The sequence below is a fragment of the Moschus berezovskii genome, chromosome 21 (genome assembly GCF_049115385.1).
Source record: "Moschus berezovskii isolate FMDL1 chromosome 21, NW_MosBer_1.0, whole genome shotgun sequence".
Taxonomy (NCBI): domain Eukaryota; kingdom Metazoa; phylum Chordata; class Mammalia; order Artiodactyla; family Moschidae; genus Moschus; species Moschus berezovskii.
Window position 1 is genome coordinate 28,888,359 of NC_142480.1, and position 21,417 is coordinate 28,909,775.

The following is a 21,417-nucleotide window of genomic DNA, read 5'->3' on the forward strand; positions in this document are numbered from 1 at the left end:
ACATGAGCTTAGTAGTTGTGGCACACAAGCTTAGTTGTCCCTAAGGCATATGGGATCTTCCTGGACCAGGGATAGAACCAGTGTCCCCTGCATTGCAAAGTGGATTCTTAACTATTGGACCACCAAGGAAGTCCAATATTCTCCATCTAAAAATAGGCAACAGTGTGAACATGCACAGACACCCAAGAATATAAACAATGGAAAGAATATGATTGAGAAGGAAAAAAATTTTCTTTTATACTTGGAGATGATTATGCTCATAGGGAGACTGCTATGTCAATGTATCTGATAAGGAAGAAGCATTCAGTAAAATACACTGTCTTACCTAAAGTGCTATCTTTCCTATTCCAGGAATTATTTCCTATAATAAGCTTGCTCAGATACCTCAGATACTTTGTAGCTCACTAGGATCCAGACTTAGTACCTGATCTACATTCATATTCTCTCTCATTTGTCCCCTGCCAGCCCCCACTCCCAGTGTTTTCCCCACTGCATTGTGACGTGTACCAGTCTGTAGCCATATTTTCAGTATGGCTGTGGGTTATGCTATGCAGACTCCTCTCTGTTTGGTTATGAGTACATCTGTCTATATGGGGATGGATGTACTCCCTGAATGTGTGGACACGTGGGTGATCAGAGAGGTAGCTGCAGAACTTTCCCTCTGCGAGCTGTGGGCAAATCTCCTCTGTGGAAATGGCTGTATAGGATTGTGTCATTCTCTTTGTCTCCCCTCTTCCCCAGATACTTCTGTCAATGCAGGATGAAGAGAAAGAAAAATGACAACTAACATAAGTGACGAAGGCAATGGCAAGCCACTCCAGTACTCTTGCCTAGAAAATCCCATGGATGGAGGAGCCTGGTAGGCTGCAGTCCGTGGGGTCGCTAAGGGTCGGACACGACTGAGCGACTTCACTTTCACTTTTCACTTTCACACATAGGAGAAGGAAATGGCAACCCACTCCAGTGTTCTTGCCTGGAGAATCCCAGGGACGGGGGAGCCTGGTGGGCTCCTGTCTATGGGGTCACACAGAGTCGGACACGACTGAAGTGACTTAGCAGCAGTAGCAGCAACATAAGTGATTATACACCAGGCCCAGTTCTCACCCTTTATATGTAAAGTTTAATCCTCACAATTTTAGAAGACTGGAAAAAAGTTACCACCTTTTAAAGAAGAGGAAGCCAAAGTAGAGGTGTAAATCACATGCCCAAACAAACTGACACTGCTAGTCTCAGAGTGAGGCTTCCAATCCAGTTTACCTAGCTTCAGACCATGCCCCTAACCACTACACCATGCTGCCTTTCAGCAAAATTACCTTCCGATCACTAGAACGAGAGGGAGTCAGACTGTAAAGGAAGCATTCAGACAGCAAGAATCTGTGTCCTAGGAGAAAAAGCAAAGTAGCTGCCAGAAAGAAAACTGACTTTGGTAGCAAAGGATTAGGTGACCAATGGTATACAAGAAAAATAAATAAATTTAATTATAATCAAAATAACCTACAATGGATTTAGAAAATGTCAATATTAATGAACATATTGATTCTTAGAACGCTAAAACATGTTACTGTCTACAAAGCACATTTACAAACAGTCTCATCTCTGCCTCAGCACAACTCTTGAGCGGGGTATTATTAGTGCATACAAATGAATAATCAGGCTCACCAGATCAAGTAACTTAGGCAACAATACACATTACTCGACATCTTCAATTAGATCTCAATCCTTAATGAATCTTTCATCTAGTGGCAAAGACAGATTTAAATAACATCAACTATACTGTAACAAGCACAATGAAGGGAAAATTGAGCCCAGAATGGGGAATCAGTAGTAGCTTCTTAGGAGAAACCTTCCAAAGCTGCTAAGACTTCAGCAAAGTAAGTAATAACTCACCTAGCAAAATCACTTTCCATAAGAAGTAAGGTTCCTAATATTCTGCTCTGCACCTTAAGTTTCAGTTTGTCATGTTAAAATGTATCAAAATTTCCTATATAAATTTCAACAAAATTGTCACTTTTTTCATAAAAAATAAAAATACTCTTGATTTCCAATACTCTATACACAGTGTATGGGTTTCCCTGGTGGCTCAGAGGTAAAGAATCCACCTGCCAATGCAAGAGACACGGGTTTGATCCCTCGGTCAGGAAGATCCCTTGGAGAAGGAAATGGCAACCCACTCCAATATTCTTGCCTGGGAAATCCCACAGATTTCCCACCAGAGGAGCCTGGTGGGCTACAGTCCATGGGGTGACAAAGGTCGGACATGACTTAGCCACTAAACAACAACACAGTATGTACACAGAAGGCACAAAATGATTGTCAAGATTACAGCCAATGTCCACTGATACTACAAAAGAATAATCAATAAATTTCAAATACCAAGCCTTTTTTTTACAGTGATCTAAAACAAATACTGATAGATTAGTTTCTTAACTTCTAGAACAGTTGGCTAGTGGCTACCACAGTAGAGCTCTAGAAAACAGAGCCTCATGAAAACACACCACAAAAGTTACAATTATGCCAGCTGCAATAATTTCTCTGTAAACATATGCAAATAAATATTTAATAAACATACCTCATCTCAGAGGAAAACTACAAACACCCTAAGAGCAAAATACTTCACTAACTAGGAAACCTACTTTCTCAAGTTGAAGGTTTAAAAACGGACACTAAGTACAAGTGAACGTTTCCATTTACCTATCAGGCACATTATAGTCTCGCCCTTCTTTGCAACGACATCTTAGGACATCACAATGCTCATAATGCTGCAGAAGCTCTTGATAAGCATTTTCCTCTAATTCCCAAGATGCATCTCTGTAAACAAAGCAATATATAAAATGGACTTTGGCCTTAAATGTTATATAAAAGGATATCAATCTAAAAATAAACTCATTACAAACTTAGGAAAAAGGATAAAATTTGTTTTTTTAGGATCAATCATTCCATTCAAAATATAAACCCTTTAATGTTATCTTATCCTATAGTTCATTAGTATCAATGAATTTCAAATGTTAAATGAAAAATTAGGTAGAAATTTTCTGAAACTTGTATTTCTCTTAATATTTCACTTCCAATTTTTAAAATTTCAAGTTCAATACCACTATTTCTGGATTTCTCACCTTAAAATATTAAGAAAATTCTTCTCATACACTTTAAATTTAAACCACATCTTGATTCTCATATAATTTATACATACCATTCTGAAGCCTATTATACTTGTGTATAATTCCATGAATACGGTACTCAAGTGAGGTGTACAATTATTAAGAGACTATTAACAACCAATGAGACAGTTAAGTCACAGTGCCTGGTCCCAAGAACTGGCAATCTGAGGAGGAGGAGGAGGAAGTGGTGGTGGGGCAGGCTTTAAATTTCCCTTTTTGAAATGGCTGCTTCTCTATGAGTACTTAATCAATATAAATGACTATTTCCATTTTTATTAAATTTTACATTTAAAACATCTTTTCATCAAAAGGCTAAATGTAACTCACTTTTCAGGAATATGAATTCCCATTCTCAACATCTCTTTCTGAAATATATCACTATTATTGCATACAGTGCACCTAAAGAAAAACACTCCTGCATTTATTGCTTGCATCTATAGTGGAAAACAGAAAATACATGGTTAATAGTTTAACAGATTATCAGGTTATGAATTATATAGCTAACAGAACATGTGCTACTTTTAACATATTATGAAATTTTATTTATGTTAGTGGTTCATAAACTTTGTTAAACTAAGTTATCCCACTGCTAAAATTTGGAGATATTTCTCCCAATGGGAAAAAAATATTAAGCCAATGAATTGACTGTTCTTTACATCTCTCACCCATGTGTTTCTCAACCTTTTGTATCTAATGTCATTTCTGTTCCCAAAAATTGTGTTGTCCATCACTCTCTGTGAATAAAACAGTAAAAATCTTTGGTTACTTAATCTAGGAAGGATGTTTAAGTAAATGATACATGTAAAGCATCCTTGCTTCTGTTTTTAACTCAATCTCTGTTAGTTTTCTTTCCAAGAGGGAGGAGCATAAAACCCATTTTCACTGCCTCAACAAATACAAATACAGAAGCAGCAGGCAGAAGATATTCAAGAGAAAGAATAGCCAATTCTCAATTTAAAAAACAAAAGCACACATTTAATAAATATTTAATCCCCACGATATAGGTGCCAAACACTATGCCAGCACCAAAAACAAACATTTCAAGGAATTCTTGTAAGTAGGCAGACAGTATAAAACTACTTGTAGAAAAGTACATACAGTAAGAGAAAGGAAGAAGTACTGAAATTTATGTAAGCGTCTGACAAAAATGTCACAGGAAAGGTAAGGTCAAAGTTATGTTTGAAAAAAAATAGGGATCTGCCATGAAAATAGGTTAAAAATAACACAAGGAAAGGGAACTCTCAGGGGCAAAAACAGTACATGTGATTGGGGAAATTAATCACAATATCTGTAAAGATTATGCTGACCATACTGAACTAAGTAATAAAAACACAAAGATAAGTCATAGCAGCATGAAGAATGAACAGGAAATAAGGCATGCAGGAGCTAACAGGCGCCAGCAAAAGCCTGCTGCTGCTGCTGCTGCTAAGTCACTTCAGTCGTGTCCGACTCTGTGTGACCCCACAGACGGAAGCCCACCAGGCTCCCCCGTCCTTGGGATTCTCCAGGCAAGAACACTGGAAAAGCCTAGTTAATAAAAAAAGAAAAACTGTCTTAAGTGAAATCACAAAGGGCTTAAGATACAAGGTAGCAAAAAAGGATACACAAAAAATATTAAGTAGACCTGAAAGACTTGGGGAATGATTTGTGGATGGTAAAGAAAGAAGTGAACAAAGAAGAATCCAGGTTCAAACAACTACAATGTAGCACACACACAACATGTGAGAGTTAAATAACAAGTTATTAATGAAATCTCTGCTGAATCTAAAGGATCTTTGAGCAGTGGAAACATAAAGAAAAACAGCAGACATGAAGGATACCAACAAGACCACAGCTATGATGGAGAAATCCAAACTGAACAAGAATAGTGACAATTCTTCCCATATACAGAATGGAAAATATCTATCAATTTCTTTGATACTATAGTCTCTCCTCACAAAATCCTAACAAACAACATTTGTAGAAGTCACAAATAAAATTTGCTTTTGTTGTTCACTCAGTCGTGTCTGACACTTTGCGACCCTATGGACTGCAGCACACCAGGCTTTCCTGTCCTTTACCATCTCTTGGAGTTTGCTCTAACTCATGTCCATTGAGTCAGTGATGCCATGCAACCATCTCATCCTCTGTTGTCCCCTTCTCCTCCTGCCTTCAGTTTTTCCCAGCATCAAGGTCTTTTCCAATAAGGTGGCTCTTTGTACCAGGTGGCCAAAGTATTGGAGTTTCAGCTTTAGCATCAGTCCTTCCAATGAATATTCCGGGTTGATTTCCTTTAGGACTGGTTTAATTTCCTGGCAGTACAAGGCACTCTCAAGAGTCTTCTCCAGCACCACAGTTTGGCACTCAGCCTTTTTTATTGTCCAGCTTTCACATACGTACCTGACTACTGGAAAAACCATAGCTTTGACAATATGGACCTTTGCAGGCGAAGTAATGTCTCTGCTTTTTAATATGCTGTCTAGATTTGTCATGGTTTTTCATCCAAGGAGCAAGTATCTTCTAATTTCATGGCTGCAGTCACCATCTGCGGTGATTTTGGAGCTCAAGAAAATAAAATCTATCTCTGTTTCCATTGTTTCCCCATCTATTTGCCATGAAGTGACTGGATTGGATCCATGATCTTAGTTTTTGGAATGACAAGTTTTAAGCCAGCCTTTTCACACTCCTCTTTCACCTTTACCAAGAACTCAAAAGCCTCTTGATGAAATTGAAAGAGGAGAGTGAAAAGGTTGGCTTGAAGCTCAACATTCAGAAAACAAAGATCATGGCATCTGGTCCCATCACTTCATGGGAAATAGATGGAAAAACAGTGGAAACAGTGTCAGACTTTATTTTTTGGGGCTCCAAAATCACTGCAGATGCTGATTGCAGCCATGAAATTAAAAGACGCTTACTCCTTGGAAGGAAAGTTATGACCAACCTTGATAATATATTAAATAGCAGAGACATTACTTTGCCAACAAAGGTCCGTCTAGTTAAGGCTATGGTTTTTCTAGCGGTCATGTATGGATGTGAGAGTTGGACTGTGAAGAAAGCTGATCGCCGAAGAATTGATGCTTTTGAACTGTGGTGCTGGAGAAGACTCTTGAGAGTCTCTTGGACTGCAAGGAGATCCAACCAGTCCATTCTAAGGGAGATAGATCCTGGGTGTTCATTGGAAGGACTGATGCTAAAACTGAAACTGCAATACTTTGGCCACCTCATGCGACGAGTTGACTCACTGGAAAAGACTCTGATGCTGGGAAAGGTTGGGGACGGGAGGAGAAGGGGACGACCGAGAATGAGATGGCTGGATGGCATCACCGACTCTGTGGACATGAGTTTGAGTGAACTCCAGGAGTTGGTGATGGACAGGGAGGCCTGGCGTGCTGTGATTCATGGGGTCGCGGAGAGTCGGACACGACTGAGCGACTGAACTGAACTGAAGAGGCTCCCTAATTCCTCTTTGCTTTCTGCCCTAAGGGTGGTGTCATCTGCATATCTGAGGTTGTTGATATTTCTCCCAGCAATCTTGACTCCAGCTTGTGCTTCATCCAGCTCAGCATTTTGGATGATATATTCTGCATATATGTTAAAGAAGCAGGGTGACAATATATAGCCTTCATGTACTTGTCTGCCAATTTTGAACCAGTCCATTGTTCTATGTCCAGTTTTAACTGCTGCTTCTTGACCTGCATACAGGTTTCGCAGGAGGCAGGTGAAGTGTCTGGTATTTGCTTAAAATTTGCTTAACCACATATCATTCTCATCCTACTGTATAGGTTTGTTCCTCCTTCAACTCTTTGTATTAATGGAATTCAGAGATTAAAAAATTTTTTTCTTTAGGTATGATTATAGCTACCTAAACTGGGTAGACTCCACCTACTATTTCAGTTAGGACTTGTACCAGAGTGGAAAAGCCACTGAAGCTCCTTCAAGAAGCATGACTCAAGAACAAGTTCTGTCCTTGTATACTCTAACCATGTAATAAATGAATGTTAATATTTACATCACAGACAGGTGTCTACGTGGCCGTGACATTATATCACACCTGCGTAAAGCAGACCTACGTTTTTGCTAGTAGTACTATTTCTAGTTTTTAATGACAGAATTATAAACTTAGTATTTTCAGAGTTCACAAAAACTCCTATGAATACTAGGTCAAATTGGAAAACCTGTTTCATTATTAACACAAAATGAGGCAAATCTTATTTGTCCTGAAAAATAACACACTACTATACAAAGGTAGTATATTAAAAAGCAGAGACATTATTTTGCCAACAAAGGTCCGTCTAGTCAAGGCTATGGTTTTTCCAGTGGTCACGTATGGATGTGAGAGTTGGACTGTGAAGAAAGCTGAGCGCTGAAGAATTGATGCTTTTGAACTGTGGTGCTGGAGAAGACTCTTGAGAGTCCCTTGGACTGCAAGGAGATCCAACCAGTCCATTCTAAGGGAGATCAATCCTGGGTGTTCATTGGAAGGACTGATGCTAAAGCTGAAACTCCAATACTTTGGCCACCTCATGCGAAGAGTTGACTCACTGGAAAAGAGTCTGATGCTAGGAGGGATTGGGGGTGGGAGGAGACGAGGACGACAGAGAATGAGATGGCTGGATGGCATCACCGACTCGATGGACATGGGTGGGAGTGAACTCCGGGAGTTGGTGATGGACAGGGAGGCCTGGTGTGCTGTGCTTCATGGGGTCGCAAAGAGTCAGACACGACTGAGCGACTGAACTAACTGAGCTATACAAAATTAACAAGATGATACATTTGACAGCAATTACGTTCAATTCATTCAAATATAACCCGTCTATTAAGATAAGAACTTTTTTAGAAATTCTCCCATAATATGAACTTCTTCAATAGATAAAGATAGTACTTCATGATGTTTAGAACTGCACTCTCTGGATCCTTTTACAAACACTATTTCATGAGAATTAATAGAATCTCTACTATTTACCCAACAAAACAGGCTCCATCCTGCCACTTTTAACTGAATAATACTAAAAAGAAGAGTTGAAGGCTCATACAAAAAAAAAACAACAGAAAGTAATCAAGCTTTACTACTTGGACTACTGTTAGTACTATTAAGATTTTGTTGAAATATAAGAGGATTTACAACATCTTCTAACTTAAAAAAAAAAAAAAAACTTTTGTAGATAATTTGTAATCAATACTAATATTTCATTTTACTAAATAACAATAAAAGCCAAACTTTAAAAACAGTATAAATTTAAGTGAATCCTTTGATAATTGGCATTATCAACAACAGTTGCCTATCAATTGACACTTTCACACATGTATATTACATATTTGATGTTATTAATAATTGGGATCTTTTTAAAATTTTAAACTACCTTCTGAATTGAAGAAACTGCAGATTATTTAATATTGTTTCATGATATTCAACTTACCTGAAAATTTGTCATCAGGTTTGACATATAAGGTGGCTCTCAAAGAACTATAATGTATTTCAATTCATTAGACAGTAATCAGTTTAATTTCAAATGTTATGATAAAGTGTTTCTGTGTGTGTGTGTGCACGTGTGCGCGCTCAGTCATATCTGACTCTTTGCAACACCACGGACTGTAGCTTGCCAGATACCTCTCTACACAGAATTTTCTAGGCAAGAATACTGAAGTGGATTGCCATTTCTTTCTCCAGGGGATCTTCCCAACCCAGGGATCGAACTTGCCTCTCTTGCGTCTCCTGCACTGGTAGGCAGATTCTTTACCACTGTGCCACCTCAGAAGTACATGACAAAATGTTCACTAAACTTAAAAAAGTAGACTTCTTAACACTAAATTATCCTAGCTTACAATTTATTATTTCATATATCTTGTTTTTCTAACTTCAAGCATATAAATAAACTTGGGAATTAAAGACTGTATTATTCTTCATGATATACAAACAAAATCCTTGGGTAAAAACAAAATTTTATAAGTTTAAAAATACATTGAAAGTAGTATCTAAAGTATTTACCAAAACATTAATTGCACACTTCAACAGAGTAATTTTACATGTAAAATTTTATTCAATAAAGCTATTTATAAAAGTTACAGGTAGTAAGAGCTAAAATGCATGTCTATTCTAATTCAAATCAACAAGCAACATACTTCATATCAGAAAATGTTTATAAACTATCTTACCTGCAAACAGTCTCTATGAAACCAAGCATTCTTACAACAAGGACTTCGTAACACGCTGTAAGTTGGAATAGGCTCTATAAATTCCAAGCAAATGGTGCACAGTAAGGAGTCTCTACAATTATTAGATGTAATTATTTGAACAGGTCGATGTTTCCAACAAAATGACCTAAAAATGTAAATTAATTGAAAACAACATCTAATAAATTATAAAACACAACTAAGATAGCATTACAATTCACATCTATAAGAGAAAATTCAGTTGTCTCTCTCACAATTAACTTACAACAGGCTGGGGAAATACCATTGTAAATCAGTCTCATCATCTATAACCAAGGAGAGCTAGATTTTCCAAATGTGAACCTTTTGGTGGTAAGATTCACCTCACAGAACTTCAATAACTAATACTATGTTGAGAATTATGAAATATTGTTAGCAACAGTATACACAACATTTGTACTCAAACCTGCACAAAATCAAAGGAAGGAACTCACACTTAAAAATATTATTTTAATAACTAAAGTACAAACAATAATTATTCTTAACCCACTAAATTTATTTCTGTTTGCATTTTCTACACAGCAGTTTTCATAAGTAACAATCCATTAAATAGGTCAAGAGCACAAAGACTAAAAGGAAGAAATCATTTATGATAACAAACACCAAAATTCGTAACATCTTGGTGTTTAGAGCTGAACTCAAGAACAAATGTTTTTAGAGGCATCCAGGGTAGTTATTTTTTTGGACTGCATCAAATTGACATGTCTTCAATTTACTCAATAAGAACACAGTGCTGTGAAAGAAAAGTAAAGTATTAAATCTAAAAAGTAACATAAAATCTAGAATTATATAAGATGGAAATTTCTATTGAATGTGAATAAATTAACACTTCCATATTATATTCTAGGGCTGAAAGCTAGAGGTGAATATCAATCATTAAGGCCATTACAGATATTGTATTTCTCTGAAGTACCCATATAACCTCAGTGCAACTTTGAAAAGAAATTTTACAAAGGAATTATATTAGGGAGATCCATATCCATTTTCCACTTTTCCTTTACATCTTCTTTCATATTTGACAGTTAATTAACTCACGCAAAATTGCCAGTGAACTGGAAAATACATTCTCTCTGAAGTCCACATGGGAAATGATAACTTCGTTTACATCGGGGTGCGACACACCCAATTGAAGCACCCGTTTTCTTGCAAACAGAGCATTTCTAGAAGACAATATAAAAACAGGGATTATAACGTACAAAATTTGAGTACTACAGGTAAGACCATATAAATCAATATTCTCTGTGGAGAGTCTGACAATTACTTTCATCATACAACAGCTGTGATTATAATATATTAAAGATATTTCCTGAAAAAAATTGTTTTACTCAGAAACAATCCAATCTAAAAAGTCACTCATATAACAATTTCTGATAAAGAAAACACCTTTAATCTAATGTGGGTGAGACAGCGAAGCTTCTTTTCCTTCCTACCTGCTAAAATATTGTAAACTGAACGGTTTGTATACATAAAGATTATACATGAAAGTCTCATTCAAATTTCAACAGAAAACACATTAGGAAATATTTACTATATATAGGACAACAGCAAAACAATTCGAAAAAACAATTTGTAAAAAACTGGCGAGGATCACTCTATCTTAAGCAAATGAAAAAGTGTTAAGATACCTATAGTAAGTAGGTTAAGTAGTGGTTCCCCAAAAGTTATATTCAAGGTCTAATTCCTGGTACCTTTAAAAGTGACCTTATTTGGAAACATGGTCTTTGTAGATATGTTAAAGATCTCAAGATGACTTCATCCTGGATTTAAGGTGGTCCCTACAAGTCCTTATAAGTAAAAAAAGAGAGATTTAAGACACATAGGAGAAGGCCACATGAAGATGGAAGCAGAGATTGAGGTACGCTGCCTCAAAGCAAGGAATGCCAAAGGCCATCAGAAGAGAAGCATAAGCAGATTCTCCCTCAGAGCTTCCAGAAGAAGTCAGTCCCTCTGACAGCTTGATTTGGAACTTCCAGTCTCCAGAATTGAGAGAATACATTTCTGTTTTAAGTGACCCAGTTTGGGGTAATCTATTATAGCAGCCCTAGGAAACGAATACCACTGCCTCTAACTTAAATATCACTACAGTAAATAAGAAGGCAATGGCAAGCCACTCCAGTACTCTTGCCTAGAAAATCCCATGGAAGGAGGAGCCTGGTGGGCTGCACTCCGTGGGGTTGCTAAGGGTCGGACACAACTGAAGTGACTTAGCAGCACAGTAAATAAACAGAAAAATAACTAGATGAATCAATCATTACTAGAATACAGAAGAGTACTTCATATATCTTGGAACCTTTGAGATGACCATCATTATTGGCCACTGATAAAGGGATTATACTGTCCACCTGCCAAGCACTGCCAGGTTGTAGAAGGATACCATGCTAACCTGAGTCTCTCCCTGTAAACTGGCATATGGAATTCTATTTTAAGGTCGTAAATCGAGACACCTCTTCAGGATCAAGAAATTCTCAAGGGTTCACAAAATACTCAGAGAGGATATAATGTCTTAAGAAAGGATTTCCAAACAGTACCTGTAGAGGCCATCTTTCATGACAAGTTCACTATCACCAGAAGATTGAGAAATTTTGATACTAATACTCTGACAAGGCCCATAGGTAAATGCCACTGTTAACCTTTTTCTCTAAGGTTTTCCCTTGTGCCTTAGAACCTCTTCTTTATCATTAGCTCCCCTGTATCTTGGGCTTCCATAGTAGCTTAGAAGGTAAAGCAACTGCCTGTAATACAGGAGACCTGGATTCGATCCCTGAGTTGGGAAGATCCCCTGGAGAAGGAAATGGCAACCCACTCCAGTATTCTTGTCTGGTGAATTCCATGGACAGAGGAGCCTGGTGGGCTACAGTCCATGGGTTCGCAGAGTTGGACATGACCGAGCAACTAACACACACACCCCTGAATCTTGAATATCCTTAAAAATAACCACTTTCATATCTTTGTCTCAACTAAAATAAAATTCTCTGAATGCTTCCCTTATAGAACTTCTTGTATGAAGCGGCTTATTTTTTCATCCTCCTTAATTTCCAGACTTGGCAAGGAATGGACATGAAATATAGATAGAGGTAGGGAGAAGGACAAACAGAACATTGTTTTAAGTTCTGTGCTGCAGACTGTAGGTCATTACTCTATCTTCAGACTTAAAAGATCTGGTCCTTGAACCTAATGTCACCTAACTAACTTCCTCCAAACTTTGACACCCTCCTCCATATTTTAATTCTTGCTATCGTTCTAAATGACTTCTGCACTGATAGGACAATCTTTTTCATTTTTTACTTTCTCAATTAAAATGTGTCAATGCACTTCATCTCCACTTCAGTGTAACGAAGAGTCCTCTTATCAGCCAAAACTGCTCCACCGTGGAAGTCATTGATTTCAGTACCACGTTCTCTGAACAGAAACCCCTGTACTTCCAACCTTTTCAAACTCTCATTGTTTCTACTCAGAACACATGGAGACCTACAGTCCATTCCCTCAGGTAATAACAGCCATCACACAGAAGATTTGCAAACGGTAACTGGATGAATAAGGAGTTAAAGTTCAGAACACGTGTCTCGGAGAACAGGAGAAGGCACCGAACATGAGCACACTGTATCACACAAGAGCCACAAGACGTGAGAAGTCCATAAATTATTGGTCTGTATAGCTGTGTAATTTCCATCTCAAGCAATTAATCCAACCCAGCAACTGAGGTATAAGAATGAAAAGTAAACAACTGGATTGCCTTAGGACAGAAGGTCTGAAGAACAGTTGAGTGCAAGTAGGATCATAATTCTGATGGTAAGAGTGGATGAAATGACGGGTAGGTTGGAAGAAGACAAGCAGTGAAATCAGTATTGCCACACGTGTTATCCAAGGTTGGTTTAGCTCTTTCATTTGCAAAAATACAAAATGTTCCAAAATTTACTGTTTGACAAAAATAAGAACATAAAATCAATGTCTTATCAATTTCTAGTAGAGAATGTGATGGAAAAGACTTCCTTAATACTGACAATATTTATGGTGCAATGAGTAAAGTAATTTACTTACCAGTTTAGAAGCCCTAGTCACTTCTTTCCTGATATCTTCTATTAGAAAACCATAAACTCCTTCTTCTTCTTTACCCCTCTGCCAAATTCCACTTGACATCAACTATGAATATATTCTCAATTAGAAAATAAACTCTAAGAAACTTGTTTGGAATAAAAAATATATATCTATAATATTCCAATAAAAATGGATATAAAACAATTCAAATTTCAAGTATCTCTTATCTCTAATAGTTATTTTTCATAGTCAAAGTAAGAGGCTACTCATATTCTTTGATTTCAAAGACACTATATATTAACAGGTTATATAACCAAACAGGTTTCTAAAATGTATCACAGAAGATAACAGGGAAAGGGAAGGAAGACAAACAATAAACACTTATGATCAAGTTTTAGGTGGGAAAAAGTGGCAAATACTGAAAGATGTATATGTAATAGTAATAAATACTATGGAGATAATTATCAGTGGTATTTCACATTAACTCTATAAATCTAGCTGGACTCTGAACCATAAAAGATGTAATTATAGAGAATCTATTGAATTATAGTTAATGAAAATACATTTTTAAAAATAGGTTTTAACATCAGTTTAAATATATTAAGGGAACATAAATCAAGGAAAAAGCATGAGGCTGTGAATAAATACTGGCTTGAAAACCAGGATCTGTGCCCAACTTTCTGGAGCCCTAGGCAAGTAATTCAGTGTTTCTAATATTAAACACAAAAATAAAAACAACAGGCTAGGTTGTTTCCAAGTCTCTCAGCTCTAATATTCCATTACCATTTATAATATTACTATACCTTACCGTTCCCAATGAAATGCCAGTCTTCTAAGTGCTGAGCTAGGGTCAGCATGTTTTGGGATTACTACACTCATTAATAAAATAAGAAAGAACATAAGGGAAATTTTGATATGACCAAGTTAAATATATTAAAGAACTCAAGAACACTTCAGACTTGTGATTAGAGATTTTAATCAGTGTATCTTAAAAAGATCCCAAAAGGGCCATAGATTACTTAAGAATTACGAAAAAAAAAAAAAAAAAAAAAAAAACAACAAAAAAACCAACCCACTGACTAATAATAAAATAGCTATCCTAATTCTATTACATAAAAAGTAAAATGAACTCTTTGGAAATATGAAAAGGTTTTCTTTTGTGATATAAACTATAAGACTCTGTGCTATTGTTGTTGTTTATTCACTAAGTCCTGTCTGTCTCTTTTGTGACACCATGGACTATAGCCTACCAGGCTCCTTTGTCCATGAGATTTCCCAAGCAAGAGTACTGGAGTGGGTTGCCATTTCCTTCTCCAGGAGATCTTCCTGACCCAGGGATTGAATCCACATCTCCTGTATTGGCAGGCAGATTCTTTACCACTGATCCACTTGGGAAGCCCTATAAGACTCTAAGCCCTATATGACTCTAAGACAAATAATCTGGAATGTCAACTTCATGTTCCCCTAAGTCTTGGTACAAAGTAATTAGGTTCCTAGACCAGTTTACAAACCTTAGAGAAACACCAAGAATTTATGTTAGATCATTACTCAAGGAAGCATCTAAGTTTTAACATGGATGCTGCTGTAAGAATAAAAATATGCCCCTAAATTTGTTGATACTCCTCTCTTAAAAGTGGTGGGAACTAACTTCCTTCCCCTTAAGTGTGAGCTAGAATTATGACTCACCTCTAACAGAATAAAGGAAAAGTAACAGTGGTATATGACTATAAAAACTAGGTAGTATAGTTCCATCTTGGTGTATATCTATCCCTTTCTTTTACTACTTGCTCTGGGAGAAGCCAGATGTCATGCTGTTGGCAGCCCTACAGAGGTGCCCAGGAAGTAAGGAACTGAGGCCTCCTGCCAAGAGTCAAGAGGAACTGAGGCCAAAAGCCACATAAGTGAGCCACTGGAGGTGGATACTATAGCCTCTCAAGCTTTCAGATGACCAAACCATGTTGACATGTCAACTGCAGCCTCATGCAGAAGAGACCCTAAGCCAGAACCACCCTTCTCAGCCAATACCAGATTTCTGTGCCCCATAAATCACTTAAGAACAGAAACAGAGTCACAGATGTAGAAAACAAACTTACGGGTACCAAAGGGGAACGGTGAGCAGGTGGGAGAAGGATAAAGTGGGAGACTAAGAGTGACATATACACACTATTATATTGAAAATAGATAACTAATAAGAACCTACTGTATAGCACAGGGAACTCTACTCAATACTCTGTACCCTATATGGGAAAATAATCTAAAAAAGAGTGGATATATGTGTGTGTGTGTGTATATATATATATAAAACTGATTCACTTATAAGATGCTAAATTTCACTTATAAGCTGGACAATTAGTTAAGCAGTAATATATATCTATTACAAGTGCCAAGGAACACTGTATATACTCATATAACCCTGGCATCATGCTAAGGCAGTGACGGTACCACTAATATCTTAAAGCAGATTCAAATGAGGTAAGTTGGTAGAGGGAATGGGGAACAAATGAGAGACAATTCTCAATATATCATCATTTTTTCTTGCAAGTGAGTGATCCATAAATTAACCTATTTCCTTTTCCACAAATATTTATTACCGGTAGTCAGATTTTCTCTTTTCAGGTTCTCTGTGAAAGAAAATACTTTTATTTTACTTCCTGAGCCTTCAAACAGGTCCTTTCTGAGAATTATCACTAGCAACAATGTAAACAACAAAGTTGCAAAATGAACAACTCCCTTACAGACCTAACCATTTTCTACTTTTTCCACTGAGGCCCCAAAGGGTTAGACAAAAATAAGCAGGTAATGATGACAAGTATTTCTATGTATCAAGTAATTTCAGAATCTTAGAATTTGATAAATGAAAAATCTTATTTTTACACAGCAAAAGAGATCCAGGAAAGTTAAATGACTTATCCATTTCTCAGAAACCAGCCATCAGGATCAAATTCTCTTCTTTAGAAGAATACCAAATTTTTAGGATTTAATTAAAAATTATACTCACCAAACAATAGTAATGTACAGTGAGATTCCATTTCTCATTAGTTTTCTTTTCTCCATATTTAATAGGACAGTCATCATTTTTTCGACAGAAAACACAAGCTAACAGTGAAAAAAGTAATAGATATAAAAAAATTTAAACAAAAACAAAAAAACCCTATGGAATTGGTGTTTCTCTCAACGATGTGTTCAGTTCTTTTTGAGAGAACAAATTACATTATACTGTTTTCAGTAAATTAAGACTTTCAATACCTACTTCTAAAACAATGTGACTTTACATTTTTAAATTAATCTTTAACAACAAATCCCAGTGTGTTGTTAAACTGGCAACTCATTGAAAACAACCAATTAGTAAACTCTAAAACTTCATCTCTCCACTAAAGCAATGATAATGCTGCCAAGCCCATCAGAATCAACTTTTCAGAAACCCTGAAATCTGATTTAAAAACTTGAAATAATGAGAAAAATGCTTAATAAAGAAACAAGCTGCCAAAATTTGATGACAGATCTGTGGCATTTTAACTTACCTGCCTACTATCCCTCACTCTCCAACTGGGCAATGGCCTTAAGCTCAGGATCAATATGCATTATTGTTCCTTAGGCCATGTTCCTGGTGTGGACTGTCTAAGAGGAGGTAGTATGGACCGTGTTAGAGAAATGTGACTGTGTGTGTTCTGACATGTATGGTGGCTCCCCAGGGGATGGGCTCAGATGCCTACCCTTCTTTCATATGTGTAAGAACTTTCTCAGGGCTGCAGTCTGACTGTCAAAAGCATTTAAGACAAATATACTAGAGGCAACAGCTTGAAACAAAGGATAACAGGGCAAGTAGGCAAAGACCAAAAAGGCTAGGAAAGAAGAGTCTAGTAAAGGAAGATAGATGGGAAGATAAGGGCTCTGAAAAGCTCCCATATATACGAGGGAATCTAGAAGGATATCACATGCCCAGGGCTGGATGCATGCTCAGAAATGGCCCTAAGAACTCAAAGCTTTCACCTCTGGCTGATCTTTAGGCTTGTAGACTCATAGAGCAAGCCTATATGAAAAAGAAATGATCCCAATCAGTAACTTTATTTTAACAATAAAGAACTAGAAAAAGAACATACTAAACCCAAAACTAGCATAAGAAAGGCAATAATAGAGATAATAACAGAAACAGATGACATGCAGAATAGAGAGAATAAATGCAAACAAAGCTGGTTCTTTGAAAAGGTCAACAAAACTGGTGAAAAAAAAGAGAAGACTCAAAACTTATAGTGAAACTACAGAAATCAAGAGTGTGGTACTGACATAAGGACAGACATACAGATCAACGGAAAAGAGTCCAGAAATAAACTCAGGCATCAATGGTCAATCAAATTTTGAACAAGGATTCCAAGATCATTCAATGGGGAAAAATAGTTTCTTTAACAAAAGGGGCTGGGACAACTGGAAAGTCACATGCAAGATAATAAAACTGAATCCTTCTCCATAAACTATACAAAATTAACTCAAAATAGATCAAAGATTTAAACATAAGAGCCAAAACTATAAACCACTTAGAAGAAAACAGGGGAGAAAATCTTCAAAACCGTGGTTTGGCAATAGTTTTTCAGATACCACATGACACCAAAAACAAAAGCAATAAAAGAAAAAAAAAAGATAAACTGGACTTCATCAAAGTTTAAAACTTTTGTGCATCAAAGAAAACTATCAACGAAATGAAAAGTCAATCTACAGAATGGTTAAATACATTTGGAAATCATATACCTTTTAAGAGTCTAGTGTTCAGAATGTGTAAGCTTTACAACCCAGTAAGAAAAACACAACTCAATCTTAAAATGGGACAAAGCATCTGAATAAACATTTCTCCAAAGAAGATATGGCCAAAAAAAAATCTCAAATAACAAATGCTGTCAAGGAGATAGTGAAATCAGAACCCTCATATACTGCTAGGTGAAATGTAATAATAGCACAATCACTTTGGAAAATAGTGAGTAGTTCCCTCAAAAAGTTAAACACATTTACTATATAACAATTTCACTATTGGTTATACATAATACCAAAGAATTAAAAACAGATGTTCAAACAAATACGTGTACATTAATCTTCATAGCAGCACTGTTCACAATAGCCAAAAAGGGAAAACAAATCAAACGGATGAATGGGTTAACAAAATATACAATAACCATATAATGGAGTATCTTTCAGCTATAAAAAGGAATGAAATACTGATATATGCTACAATACAGATGAGTCTAGAAACACTATGGTAAGTCAAAGAATCCAGACACAAAAGGCCACATATTACATGATTCCATTATATAATAGATTACATTATCCAAAACAGGTAAATCCACAGAGACAGACAAAAAGCAGGCTGGTTGTCTCCACGAGCTGAGGACAGGAGAAATGAGAAGTAACTACCAATGGATAGTTTCCTTCTGGAGGGATAATGCTTTGGAACAGCTGCACAACTCTGAATGAAATGCCACCCCTTCAAAATAGTTAAAATGATAAATTCTATGTATTTTACCACAATAATAATAATAAAACTTTAAAGGCAAATTGCAGAGTCAGGAAGATCTGAGTTAAGACCTAGTTCTACACTCTTGCTGTGTAACCTTGAAGAGGTCACATAAACACTTTATGGTTCTGGTTCCTTGTCTTATAAAAATAAGGACAACAAAAGCACTTACCTCAAACTATGCCTTAATGAGCATTAAATGAGATAATATATAGCAATATAATTAAAAAGACATGGCACAAAGGTAGAACTGAATGTTTTTAATATAATTATCAACCCTATCTTATGATATTTACTTGTACATCATATTTTTAATACCATACTAACAAAACAAGGAAAAAAAATCACTAGCTGAAAAGACTGAGTATCTCATGGCAGTTAACCAATCCAAGATGGAATGAACGTGAACTCGAAATGACTATATGGAGCATAAAGCCCCTATCTGTTCAATCTCCCCTAACCAATCTACACTGGAGTGTAACATGACCAAGTAATAAATGTTTATTATGTTAAACCATTAAAACCTCAGGGTTTACCTATTACAGCAGCTAATCTTATTTACCTTATTTAATACATGTAATCATGAATGGATGTTATATGTTGAAAATGTACTGTATCTGTCAACAGGTTACTCACAAAATAGATTCCAGGACTGGAAAGAAACCAATACTTGTGAAACATCTATCCTGTATTTGCTTTCCCTCACTCCAGCTTACTAAGCAGTAACTGGAAGTCCCTTCCCTCAAAATTTCAGCACCTCTTCCTCCCCAACACAAAATAACTGACCACAATAATTCCACCAAACTATCGTTTGATTATTGCACATCTTACACCAGCAACTCCCACCTTAACTTCTTCATCCCCAGCGCCTATACTTTCAACTACAAGTATGTATGCAGCTATCAAGAGGAAGAGGAATACAAGGAATTAGCCTCAAGAGGAATACAAAGAATTAGCTGAGACTGCAGAAGAGTCCTCAAAGTGAATGCTGGATGTCGCTGCATCTGCTATGTGCTATGGACTTGTGCTTTCCATCTGTTTCCCTCCTCCCTTTGCCTGGTACCAAGGCCCTGGACACAGAACAGACCAGGTTTCAGGCATGTGTTTTTTTAAGTAGGTTACTTTTGTTTTTATTTGTACTTTGCATATTAATTTTAATGTTCAAAATTCTGTAAAATTGTTCCAACTTTATTACATTTATTAATACCACCTTCTACAAACAATTCTACACCTTCTACATAACCCTTCAGCAAACGATACTGAATGTTACAGTAATAAAACAAACACATTCATTCAAGTAAAAAGCTGAGACAAACTTAAGAAAAACACTAACCAAATAACAGTAATAGGTGATATTTACATTTGACAAATATGATAAGGTAGCCCATGAACTACTAAGTTTCAGAATGATTAGCATAACTGATAGAAGTCTATAGGTAAAAGCAGGAAAGCAAAGTAGAGGGAGGTTTAAGGGGATAAATTTCCTTATCCAACATGATAGGCAGTAAATAGATAGTCTATAAGTGAGAATAAAGATACAGTTTTAAGTGTAAACTTTTAGAGGCAATCAAACAATACATTTTAAAAAGGGTAGATCAGGGAGAAGTAGTGTCAACTGAGTATAAAGTAATAATTTAAAAATTTAATCTTCCATAGTAGTAAATCAATACATACTATTTAATAAATGAAGAACACAGCTAAAAGTAAAGTCTACATCTGTTTGAGGAGATGGTTGTGAGCACTAACAGGCAAGTTTTCCTTTTCATGTTAAACTTTTATACATTAACTGTTCTCATTTGCATTTTATCTTTTGTAAGAAGAAAAATCACACAAAAAGGTAAAAAAAAAATCATATTTATTAAAGAAATAATACTGTTTTGTTCAAATACAAACCACATTTGATAAATACAGAATATACAAATAAAATTTGGCAAATTATCCTTTTCTAGCAGATTTTTGTTGAAATTAATACAGAAAACATTATACTTCAGTATATAGAAACACGATCTAAGCATGGATCAGGAAATTCATTCCTAGTGTTTCAGTAGCAGTCTAAAAGATTAATTGTAATTTAAAAAAAAAGCAAGAATGATGTATCATAATATTTTAAATTAAACTTGAAAATATTTTAAATATGATTACTTACTAGAATTCTGTGAGCCTCCAGGTTTATTTTCATTCATTTTACTAGGAAAAATAAGAATATACAATCAGACATCTTAATTTCAAAATTCTCAAATTACCATTTTATTTAGATTTAGTCAGTGTATGATAACGAACAAGCTGCATGATCATTTCTAACTCCAGTAATTTCCTCACCTTCCCACACCTAAGACCAGTAATTTTCAACAAAGGTGGTAAATTCTGGGGACAGTGTTGAAATTGGAGGGAATGTTTTTTAGTTATCAAAAAGACTAAGAAGACTACTGGTATTTACTGAAAAGGAGACCCAACGCAGGACATACCAGGAACAAAGAGACTTAAGACTTTCAACTTTCTAGCAGTTTCACAAATCTACTGTAGAAGATTCCATAA

At 36.1% G+C, this 21,417-nt stretch overlaps 1 protein-coding gene across 3 annotated transcripts in view; it reads right to left on the reverse strand.

Moving 5' to 3' along the window:
* Nucleotides 1–21,417, reverse strand: part of G2E3 (G2/M-phase specific E3 ubiquitin protein ligase) — a 68,067-nt gene that overhangs the window by 15,935 nt on the left and 30,715 nt on the right. Inside the window, exons 2-8 of one of the 3 annotated variants that reach the window (XM_055418188.2) lie at nucleotides 21,029–21,069; nucleotides 16,381–16,478; nucleotides 13,386–13,487; nucleotides 10,383–10,507; nucleotides 9,291–9,456; nucleotides 3,486–3,592; nucleotides 2,692–2,808 (exon numbers count right to left, since the gene is read on the reverse strand). In XM_055418188.2, the coding sequence (XP_055274163.1) occupies nucleotides 2,692–2,808; nucleotides 3,486–3,592; nucleotides 9,291–9,456; nucleotides 10,383–10,507; nucleotides 13,386–13,487; nucleotides 16,381–16,478; nucleotides 21,029–21,069 (756 nt within the window). The remainder of the gene's footprint in view (nucleotides 1–2,691; nucleotides 2,809–3,485; nucleotides 3,593–9,290; nucleotides 9,457–10,382; nucleotides 10,508–13,385; nucleotides 13,488–16,380; nucleotides 16,479–21,028; nucleotides 21,070–21,417) is intronic. The other 2 variants (XM_055418189.2, XM_055418190.2) reach the window with 2 other exon arrangements.